Source organism: Chaetodon trifascialis, chromosome 1, assembly GCF_039877785.1.
Source record: "Chaetodon trifascialis isolate fChaTrf1 chromosome 1, fChaTrf1.hap1, whole genome shotgun sequence".
Classification (NCBI taxonomy): domain Eukaryota; kingdom Metazoa; phylum Chordata; class Actinopteri; order Chaetodontiformes; family Chaetodontidae; genus Chaetodon; species Chaetodon trifascialis.
The window spans coordinates 33,744,522-33,756,857 of NC_092056.1; the positions used below are offsets into that span (position 1 = coordinate 33,744,522).

At 40.4% G+C, this 12,336-nt stretch overlaps 1 protein-coding gene across 1 annotated transcript in view; it reads left to right on the top strand.

The window, feature by feature from the left end:
• Nucleotides 1–653: 653 nt before the first annotated feature.
• Nucleotides 654–12,336, top strand: part of mtch2 (mitochondrial carrier homolog 2) — a 35,646-nt gene continuing 23,963 nt past the window's right edge. The window contains exons 1-4 of the mRNA XM_070964543.1: nt 654–791; nt 1,965–2,049; nt 4,566–4,672; nt 6,379–6,405. Coding sequence (XP_070820644.1) covers nt 654–791; nt 1,965–2,049; nt 4,566–4,672; nt 6,379–6,405 — 357 coding nt within the window. The remainder of the gene's footprint in view (nt 792–1,964; nt 2,050–4,565; nt 4,673–6,378; nt 6,406–12,336) is intronic.

Consider the following 12,336-nt stretch of genomic DNA (forward strand, 5'->3'; position numbering starts at 1 on the left):
AGAAAGTAGTTACTGATGATAAAAACAGTCCTCCTAATGTATTTTTCCTGGGGAATTTTTATCATCAAATAAAGTTAAAGAAATTACAAGGCAATGCATGAATATTATCGATGCAACACATACAAATTACTAAACATATGTAAAGTTAACATTCCATCAGACTTTATTTTCTAACAATGAGGAGCAGAATTTGGTTCACTCTATAAATGTCCCTAACTCCTGGAGAGACAGCTGTCTCTCGGTGTCTACTTCTCTTTCTGGCTTCCTTTATAAACTATAAAATACCCCATCAGATGTCTTGTTTTACGAGTGTAACATAGGAAAGTCTTTATTAAATAATTCAGTCAAACACAGTATATTCATGGGAAGTTACATTCACATATCGTGCTAATTAGCAAAAGTTTTTGGTACCTTTTGGTAGTTAGTCTGTAATTTTGGGCAAAATTCTATGAACAATGTAGTGTTCGAGGCATATTGTTTTTATTTTAATATGTGTTGTGTCTCTTTACGACAATCATAAAACTAAATAAAATAGTCTTTAATTGCACTTTTATGTTGCACTGATTTTGTGTTTTGATTTTGTCCATGCCGTCTGTAAACACTAGATGGCGGTACCAATATAACGACATAAAATATAGACGCTATCGGCTCTAATGACGCAAGACCAAAGAGAAGAACTTCCTGTCTCCCCTGTCTCTCCAAAAATGGCGGACACGTGTGGCCAAGTATTGCTGGGTTCAGGGCTTACTGTCCTCTCCCACCCTCTGATGTACATCAAAGTCCTGATCCAGGTAAGAGGGGAAGTGTTTTTGCAGACGCTGGGAAGACGTTACTGCTCCAGGAGCTTCTTTATTCACGGTTTGCTCGCTTTATAAAGTAACTGTACTAGGTTGTAGCCTGGAGGAGAAACTGTCAAGCTCAATGGAAGATAGTGCAGTTTAACGTTGCATCACTTATGAGTAAATGAATGTGCTGTACCTAGACTAACTATAATGGACTCAGATTCAGCAAGAAACTCATACACATACCATTAAACATTACGAAAAAAATATCAGCCACATTATTGGTCAGTCTGTTGTCCCTTTGACCTTCTGTTTCCAAAATACTCCGTAATGGGTGAAAGCGAGGTGCGTGAGCCAATTCTTAAAAATTATGCTGTATGCATACGTAGAGTTGCTTTCTTAATTTTATATATACAGAGCAAACCACGTGACCTAACGATATTCCCACACACTTAACCTTAAGTTTTCAAACAAGCTACTACGTATGTAGTTGCAATACATTGAATTGCTATAGACATAACAGCCTGATAGCAGTAAGCCGACCAGCTCTGTGCAGTTGTCTGATGTTACCGTTACACACTGTGTTGCTTTATTTTAGTGTATTTTCCAGTCGTAGAAGATTAACGCACAATAGTTTTGTTGACATATGTGAGAGGAAGCGCCCGGGGACGAGCATCTTAACATTTCTTGGCGTTAACATGCTGTTTATACCACAGATGATGATGCTCGCTCACTATTGTCGTGTATCTTGAATACTATATTTATTACTATTATTGACCCACAGTATTCGTGAGCCTGTGTTATTCACTGACCGGTGCCCTTTGGCCCACTAAGATAGCTTTTAAGCTAGCACTAGTGGTTGCTAACTTGCTAAAGCTAACGTTATCGTTGGCATTTAGCCTTCTTCTTGCTGCTTTAAAATCAAAGTTGTTGTAAAGACAGATTTCGCGCCCACACAGGAACATTTACATCACATGAAGACTAAAATGTGTATCGTAACTGACAACGTCAGCAAAATCTTGAGGCAAAAAGGGCAACATGTTCATTAAATGCATCAAAAGAAACCAGAAAGTTTGAGAAAGTCTCAGTTTTAGCTTCTCAGACATAATGAAAGTGCATTCACAGAGCAGTTAAGGTGCATATTACTTATCACTTTGCTATGGTTGTTTTGTGTACCATTAGGTAGGACATGAACCCCTGCCTCCCACTCTGGGCAGGAACCTTTTCGGCAGACAAGTGTACCAGCTTCCTGGACTGTTCGCTTATGGTGAGTCTGACTCTTCGGATGAAGCCCTTTTCAGAAATGGAATCAGTGATATTGATTACAGTGCTCCTTAACAAGGCAGAAAGAGATATACTTTTAATTTCTCGTTATGGGTATTTAACCTTGTGCTGCTGTAGCTTTTACTTTAATCTAACAACTCTGACTTATAATGTGTTGGCAGTGTTGTGGAAATGTAATGAGGTCTGGGTTTGCCAGGTTGGACCTTGACTTTAATAAAAAGTGACTTGTCGGGTTTATTCAAACATGAGAACAACTTGTACAATTGGCAATACATTTACTAAATGAGGTACATGTCCAAAAGCTGCTTGAGTTGGTTTCTTTTTCCAGAATTTGAACTTTATGCAGAGGGCTGTCAGATGCCACCTCTGATTTTCCTTCAATAGGACTATAGTTTCTAAACCGTGCCACCACAATTTAGCTTTTTCAATATCTTGACAAATTGTTTAATTTTTTTTAAATCAAATCAGGTGGTACACCCAACTTAAAACTTAGCCAGTGCTTGCCAAAACACATTCACGGCCATTATGATTTTGCTCATAAATCATCTTTTATTGTCTAATTCCTAATTTCCATAGGAGAGATATACATTCTGGCACAGATGTCTCACCCATTAGTGGTTCTGATTTGACAAATTCTGTTCTGTGAAGTACACTGTTTTTGATGAAAGCATTGTAACTAGGAAGGATAGGCAACTTTGTCAGTTTACTGAAAACTTTACTATGCACTTACTAGGACTGGCAACAAATATTCAAAATTTTAATTTATATTTGAATTGTAGAAAAAAAAAAATCCACAGTCAACTGTGAAAATCAATAATTGTGTGGAAAAACTCAGCACCACCACAGTGACTGCACTGAATGGACTGCATGATATATGCAAATATAGTCACAATGTCCGATGACAATAGTTCCTGAGTTTGGTGTGAAAATATTCTTGCTCTACATACTGTTTTTGCTGATTCTCTGATGCCTGCTCGCCCTCTCTCTTGATCCTCTCCTGATTCGGTGAATTAAGAGTTTATTATGTGACGTTAGTGATGATTGTTGGGACAATGAAAAGATTAACCAAGAAGGTTTTGGTGAGTTTTATTTTGTTTTGTTGCATTTCAACAAAGTGTGTTTTACAATGATAAAAGTACTGTTTCTGTGGAGTCTGGTGGCTTTGGCAAGAATGATATAACAACTGTTTCTGGTTAAACAAAACCAATCTTACACTTTTACAAAACGGTTTCACTGTAGGGATCCTTTCCATAATATTGTCAGACACTTAGAATAAGAATCTGAGCCTGTCAGTGGCTAAAATAAACACTTTTAGTGGACATACATTGACAAATGTATTCCCAAATGTATTCGCAAATGCCTAGAGGGATTACATTGTAGCCTGTTTTATTGCTGCCAGTTGCAGCGCTTTCACTAAATACTGGAAAGACTTTAAAGGTTGTGTCCCCGTTAGTTACACAAAAACATGTATATGTACATATACAAAGAAAACAGGGTCCATAATCAGCTAATATTTGACTGGCATTTCTCTTGTTTGTCTGGGACATTGAAATATTCTCGGACATGTGGACTGGCACTAATTGGAAACTTTTCACACATCACTTTCATTGATTGAAAATGTAGTTCAAGCTAATACAAAGAAGTAATTCAACAACACAGTATAGGACATTATTTTATTTGCTAATTTTGTAATGTGTAGATCTTCTTAAAGACATGTGTAGTGCAATTCAATTCACCGTTCCACAACATGTTGCTGTAAATGTTTCACAATGACAGCCTCGTGAAAAAATGATTTCTTTCCATGCAAGAGGGCTTTTAATTTGAAATGGATACAGGAAGGGTTAAATTTGTATTTACAACATAATCCATTAATTTTAACAGGGCAAATGATGGTGGGTCAAAACAAGGCTTCATAGTATAATATAACCAATTATACTTTTCAAAAAGGGAATAAGATATAAAGGCCTGCCCATGATATAAACCTGAATAAAGACCTGTTGCCATCTGCAGTTGCAGTAAATAAATTCCACAGTCAGTATTTAAGAAAATGCAGTACTTAAGCAACAAATAAAGCTATATGTCCACTGGGAAACTCCGTAAATCACAGAGAGTTGTGTCAGAACAGCTGGAGGACCTCAGAGGGAAAACGGAAAACATTTTGTCCATAAGATATGATCCAGTTTCACCAAAATCAGTGATAGTTGGTGGTGAGATGTAATAAAGTAAATGTGAGTGATGTAGCAGCAGTGTCATGTACTTTTCACAGGAGAATGTACCCACTCAATCCAGATTATGTAGTGCAAGAACAAGCATTTGGTGCATAGAGTGGGGATTAAAGAGGCACCGTCAGAGTGATTTAAGTTATTTTAAGCTAAAATAGTTGCATAATGTTGCTTTAAGTTGATTGTGTGCTTAAATATTTTGAATGGCATGATTATGGTTTCTATTATGGCATCTATTTTATAACTTGTGCTGCCTTGTATTGTGTGAATGTTTCAGCAAAACACATCATCAAGATTGATGGCAAAGTGGGTCTCTTTAAAGGGCTTGGTCCAAGACTCTGTGCTGGCACCATCGGGACCGTCGTGCACAGCAAAGTTGTGCAGGTAGGCCTGAATAAATCAAGCGTGCTGTAAAAGGATATAATCACACATCTAGCTTGTTCTTGAGATGAAAGTAAGGATCTAATGATATACTTGAATAGAGGTATAGTGCAATTTCATTGCCTTTCATTGTGTAAATCCATTTTTCTTGTTGTTGGGCACAGTTGTGCATGAAGAAATGCTGGGAAAATGTATTTCCAAAAAGCCATATGAAAATCTAAGAATGTATATTGTATAAGTGCTGTTTTGGTATCATATTAATCATATATATAGCTGTATAACTGAAGACAGATTGTGTCTTGTTACACAATTCATTTCCAGACAACTACAACAACCAGTTTCTTTTCCACAATAGCAGAGAATTAGATATGAAAACACTTAAAATAAATCTGGCCGTGTTTTTGTAACTATTTATATGTACTGAAAAACTGATCCTTTTGTTGTGCTCTTCCACCAATTGCATGGACACACAGTATATAACAAAACAAGTAACCTCTGGACTTTCATTCTCAAATTTCTACAAGTTTATGTCTGGCTCTAATATACAACTTGTGTCGAGACGTTAACTAGGTTTCTAGATTGTGACTTAAGCTGTCAAATGAAGATGTACTTGCATTTTTCTGCCTGTAGTAAAAAAAAAAAAATAATAGAAGTGACAAATACTGGAAATGCTGATTTTTGTGGGGGTTTTTAGGTTTAGCTGATCACAAATATACAAGTATTAGTGTTTCTGTTGCATGATAATTAAGTGCCAGTATTGAAATGCCAAAGATGTGTTTATAATACTGGTTATTCTGTTTTGCACTATTTATTCTGTTGTTTACATTCTGTTTATCTATTTATTCTCTATTGCACTCATTATTATTTAACTCTTGTTTTCTTTTTTAGTTATATAAACTAGATTTTTAATTTTTAAACTGCCCCACAATTCCATCTCTGTTGTAAACCGGAAGCCAAGCAACGACATTTCGTTGCCAAAATCTCACTGCTGTGTTTTTTTGTGCAATGACAATAAAGGAAGTCTAAGTCTAACATGATTTAGAAAGATTGTCCCTATTACACAGTTTATCAGCAAGGAGCAGTAATGAGTTGATTTTTTTTTTTTAAATCTCCCATTCAGAAAATATATAGGTCACAACCTTATTGAAAATGTTGATATTATGTCTTTTTGTGGAATAGCAAATTAAAGAAATTATATCATTCAGACTTTTCAAAACTCTAGAATAAGGGCTGCAACTAATTGTGGTTTTGTCCATCATTATCCATCAGTACTTTGATTATTGTCTCTGTTAATCATTTACTTTATAAAGTGTCGGAGTGCCTGGTATAATTAAAAGTAGCTTAATCAAACGTCTTGTTTTGCCTGACTAACAGTCCAAAACCAAAGAAATTACATTTACATGATGAAACTAAGGACAGCAAGCTAGTGTGCTCAGCATTTTTGGTCAAAAATGACTGAAACAATTATCAACTTAGACTGTGTATGTTGCTTGATGTTTGCACTTAACACTCAGGTTTGTTTTGGGTGCCTTCACATGTGGATTTATATGTGGTTAAGCACAAACAGATGACTCATAATCTGGGAGCATATTATTGCCTGGTGTAAATGGGTTATATTATACATATTGCCAACCAGGATGTAAATGTTATTCACCAAGTCTTTATTCACATGGGCCATTTCATAATTGTTAACCTCTACTTTCATCCAGAAATGTCAGGAACAAGGCACACCTCAGGTAAGAGTTCTCTGTTATTTATTGTTTCTACTTTTATAAATTAGATGTTATGTACATTGTCACACTACATTTGTCATTTCCAAAGTGCAGTATATAGCAGGATGCCTCTGTCTGATACTCTCTATTGAAATGCGTATGCATGTGAGAGTAACACCTAAATTCCTCTGGGTGCATAACGTCTGCATCTCATCCACAACATGTCTGACAAAACTGATCACAGAGGAAGTCAGACACAGGAACGATGTAGAGAATCCAGTAAATTTTTGAAATAAAACACCCCGTGCATACATCAACAGAAAACACAATTAAAACAGACCAAAAAAAAAGGAAGCCATTTAACTACAAAGCCTACTTACCCATAGCAGAATCACAAATATCAAGGACAAATGACCAAATCAGCAAAATCTGAGCAAGTCAACAAATCAGGCAGGCAAAACACTGCCATTGAAATATGGCCGATGGAGTTTGCAGCTGTTTGGAGGAGGGAACCAAAACGTGTTGCAGATGCAATGTCACAGAGAAGCGCCAGTGGAATCTTGGGTAACTGGCCAGGTCATGCTTGACCAGCATTCAAATTAGTTCAATTCAGTTCAATTGAGTTTTATTTGTATAGCGCCAAATCACAACAGATGTTGTCTCAGGACACTTTTCATATAGAGCAGGTACAGGCTGAGCTCTTTTATCTACAGAGGCCCAACAATTCCCTCATGAGCAAGCACTTGGCGACAGTGGCGAGGAAAAACGTCCGTTTAAAAGGCAGAAACCTCAGGCAGAACCAGGCTCTGGGTGGGCAGCCATCTGCCTCGACTGCTTGGGTGTGAGAGAGAGTGAGTGAGTGAGTGAGTGAGTGAGTGAGTGAGTGAGTGAGTGAGTGAGTGAGTGAGTGAGTGAGTGAGTGAGTGAGTGAGTGAGTGTAATTACAGTAGTAGCAGTTGCAGTGGATGTCAGGCAGGGCCAAGGCAGGAGACGTAACTGTAATCCGCAATCCACATTCAGCCACTGTCCATGGGAACCTGCGCGACACTCAAGCACAGACACTCCGGGGAAGGAGCTAAGTTAGTACAGATGTAGCGGCCTCGAAATTCCCCTAATGTCATGCTGGGGCCCTGGCGGGTCCGTGACCGGTCCCTGCTCTGCAGTAGGCGGGTTCGTGACTGTAATGAGATCCCCCGCAATGACGTCATCGACGCGGGGCCAACTCGTAACGCCCCTAAACTCCATTTGCGGAAACTACCTGCACTCGCTCGATCAGTCCACCAGGAGGAGCAGTCATTATTACCGTGTCAGCTTTGCTGAGTCGTTCATTAGATCTGCACCTAGCCTCCACTGCTGTAAGAAAAACTGCTTGTCTAGTAGAGCACCCTGTGCAGTTTTTTTTAAATATAATTATGCTTAATCATCCACATTATTGTAGTGCTCGTTCACAAACTTCTTGGATTTGCTCATCTGCCCATCCTGCCTTTTCCTCCACATCTCTTTGGAGAGGTTCCCAGCGCATCTCCGCGTGCCGAGTGATTTGTGCCCAGAAAATTAATCATGAATAACAGAAGTTGTGCGTCGCGTTTTTCTAGCATTCTGAACTGCTAAACAGTTAAATGTTTAATACTCTGCCTGATTCTCGGAGCCACTCTGCTTTTCAGTTGGTGGGTTTCCTGTTTGTAGCGCATTTTAGATTTGCGGGTCGCTATTTGATGCGGTGACCAGCAATACGCAGAGTCCTGTATGTGTGTGTACAGTATATTACTGGACAGAAATCATTTACAGTGCGCTGAAGAGGGAGGGACGGGAGGATGAAATGCCAATTTCAGCCTGTGATCTGTTAATGTCTGACTGAGCAGCCTCATGGAAGTGATATTTTACAGTTCTACATATTTTAATCTAACGAAATTCGTTAAAACAAGACACTTGGTGCTTTCAAAGTCATGTCATTGAGCTGAAAGGTTCCAGATTTCGTTCGCCTTCACAGGCGGCTGCGGAGCGCCGCAGACGGCTCGCACTGCGCACTGCGATGTTCAACATCATAGGCTTAATATACTGTAGTTAATTATCACTGAACTGAAAAAAGTCGCGGGTAAACATAGTACTCAGAAGCACACCAAGAATGCATTTTTTACGTCAGGCGTTGTGCACGCGTGTTTGATATATTGTGCTGTTGCACCTCAAATAAATGTTTTTTTGGGAAACGGAAATGTTCAACATGACTTCATCATGTTAGACCAGGCAGACAGGTTCTTACTACAACATCAACTCTCCCTCCGCAGCCAGCAAACCTCATCCCCCGCCGGACACCTACATTCAATCCTGAATAATCCTAATGGGCCAATCAGACCAACGAAAAAAAACAATGTTGTGGGGCATAAAGGGCCAATGGGCCGATGTAGATGGGCCAATCTACTTGTTTTTATTGGCCAATCAGTTAACACACACACATGAAAACGGCCAATAAACAGTGAAATCAGTATCATGAGTATTTCTCAGATGATGATTTCTGTATCTATCTAATCCGTGGCATGCAATATTTCACCCCGATTTTGGATAAAGTATAAATCCAATTGTTTCATTGTTTCAGCTGTCGTGGCCAAATCTCTTGTTAACTTATTAAGCTCTTCCGCACAGTGTGACATCTATTTTAATTATTAGAGAGCTGCTCTAATGGCCACTGATAGACAGTCCATCCTATTCTATAAACTGTTGGTGGTTTGTGAACTTCACTGCATTTGTGCATTTGAAGCGATTAACTCCTGGCACATTTCAGATCTGAGTAAACCTGTAGTTTCACTGACACATCGCGCATCATCACCACGGGCGTCATGATGTTCTCCTGTCTGTCACACTGTCAGGCATGTGTAGTGTCGAGCCGGCCGCGTTGTTGGCTGAAAAGTCATAATTTGCATTACAGTGTATCCTTTGTTCTAACTCAATGGATGGTCGCCAGCCAAACAGGCTCCCAGCCCCCACTGTCCCACAGACTAGCTATGGCCAGTAAAATAGGTGGAGGGCTGAGGGGAGCGTGTACCTCCAGTAATTAAAAATCAATTTGTGCCACAGATATTAATATTGTGTCGCTGGCTACTTTATAGACTTCACTAAATGTTTCCATTACACTTAATTACATTTATGGATAAGCCAACTTTCCCACTTCCCTCATGCATCAAAATTTATATTATCAGTCCGACCAGGAAATCTTGCGATCGCAAAAATTAGCGCATATTCAACCAATACTAATATGACTGTCTACTGGCCGCTTCCTGGTCTATTTTTGCCGAGAGCCGTGCGCCTGTTGTGGAAAACATAGGCAGCCCTGGAATCTCCAGATGACGCGCTCTGCTCCTGCAGCTCTGTCTCTGTTCCTGCAGCTCTGTCTCTGTTCCAGCGCATGTAAAGTAAAATTAGGTCATCATTTTTGTTGATAATTATCAAAAGCAAACTCTATGTGAACAGATGGAGCCTGTTTATTCTTGGAGTTACAGGCTGTTTTGTAAAGCTACTTCACTTTTATGACTCAGGAATGATTTTGTAACTTTTTTGAAGAAGAAGAAGAAGAAGATAATATGCAGCAAAGAGCTGAAAGCCGGAATTGAACCCGTAGCCGCTGCAGAGAACTTCATACATGGGGCGGAAGCTCTACCAACTGCGCCAAATCTCCGCCACATGATTTCGTAATTTTGAGCTGATGCTTCTCATTCTCAAGTTAAAACTGTTTTTTTTGTTTGTTTGTTTTTTTTGAACTGAATCTTTTCGACTGGTTCTGTAATGTGAAGTATGGTTATTATCATATAGGAAGTGATTATATACAACTTTTTTACATGAGTTTGTTTTTTTTTGATTGCAACAATCACAAAAAAATTCATACAGTATATTGTATTTTAATATGCATTAAAACAGGCTGATGGAAACACACATTTATGACTTTTTTAAGACTTTGTGCGAGAAATATTTTTCTGAGTTGATTTAAATAATCAACGTAAAATAGTTGAGTAACTGTGACTGCCTAACTACAAATAAGCCTACTAAAGCAGATGAATGTAGTGGAGTAAAAATCTTTGCCCTTGAGATGTGTTCCTGTGAGGGACACGCCATCTCCTGGTGACGCCCTGCAATTGAATGAAGAGCCGTGTTTATAGTGGATTCTGGGCACACCCCCAAGAGGAGGGGGGGACTGTTAGCTGGCTGGCAGCCGGCTGGGAGCTGGATGGCCTCTGGTTTGGAGGGGAATTTCGAGGCTGCTGCATCTGTAACACGCCGTGGTAGGACATGAAAGCGTGCAAATGGAGAGGGAGAGAAGGACAGAGGAGCTCGGTGTATCTTTGGAGGTCCCCTGACCCAGTCTAATGCTATAGCAGCATAACTAGGGGCTGGTCCAGGACAAGCCTGAGCCAGCCTTAACTATAAGATTTATCAAAAAGGAAAGTTTTAAGCCTACTCTTAAATGTAGAGACAGTGTCTGCCTCCTGGACAAAGACTGGAAGATGGTTCCACAGGAGAGGAGCTTGATGGCTAAAGGCTCTGGCTCCTGTTCTGCTTTTTGAGACTTTCTGGAGACACAGTGTTTGAGTGGGGTAATAAGATACTATGAGTTCTTTAAGATAAGGGGCTCTATTTTCAACTCCGCCACCGGCGCAGTGGTATTTTTGAGTGGCGCAGGCAGGCGCACGGCGCATTTGGTATTTTGGTAGACCGAGGCGTACAGAGGTGCGCCAGGATGGGCGTTGTGGCGCAGTAGGGGGGAGGTGTCGGCATAATGAGCCTGCGCATTGGAATTTTCAACCATTTTGGTCTGCGCCAGCGGCGTAAAAGTGCGCTGAAAGCTCGCCACCTCAGACCTGGTCAACTCTGTGCGCCAGGATTTTTGTAAACCAACGGAGTTGTCACGTCACCAATACCTCACAGGCAGGTTTCCACAGTGTCTGGCATTTCACTGCGATCAATTATTAGCAACAGCCGCGATTCAATGCAACTATCTGAGTCAGCACATACAGTCAGACCTAAATTTATATATTTTGATCCGTATCTCATCTGACCACATCGAAAGCGCGTTTGGCACGCGTAATGGTCACTCAACCTGACTGAATGTACACAGGTGAAACAGGGATGTCTGGTGATCTGTGACTCAAATTGCCTAGTGACGAATGTGTATTCCACTTTCCCCAGGTCGGCACATGACTCGTTCATCCAGCGAATTCTAGCATCCCTACAGTCTTTCAGGGGGACACCTCTCTGGATGTGTGGCTGCTAGGTAATAACAGCTATCCACTGAAAAGGTGATGACGCCATATATCACACCGTCAACAAGACGGCAGCGTGGTTTTAACGGTGTTTTCAGCAGTGCTCGGTCAGTCATCGAACGCACACTGCGATCAATAATTAGCAACAGCGACGATTCAGTGTAACTGTCTGAGTCAGCACATACAAGCGCGTTCGGCACGTGTAATGGTCACTCACCCTGACCGAATGTACACAGGTGAAACAGGGATGTGAACTAATCGGTTAACGTCTCTGTGCTAACCAGAAACAGCCGTGGCATCCTACAGAGCATATATACTGCATCTATCTCAGAGCACTCGAGAGACAGAGAGAGACAGACACATGAAAAAGTAAGTAAGTGATGATCATTGTCCGCTATTACCCACGACATTTCATTCCAAATACAAATGTTATCATTGTAATGCTTAACGTTATCTGCAACAATGGAGTACATCATTGCTTTGAGGAGGATGAAGAGGAGGCAGAGGATTTACCATCTAAGGACCTCATATTTAGACATCAGAATCCATCCATCCATCCATTGTCTTCCACTTATCCGGGGCCGGGTTGCGGGGGGAGCAGTCTGAGCAGGGACGCCCAGACTTCCCTCTCCCCGGACACTTCCTCCAGCTCTTCCGGGGGGATCCTGAGGCGTTCCCAGGCCAGCCAAGTGACATAGTCACCCCA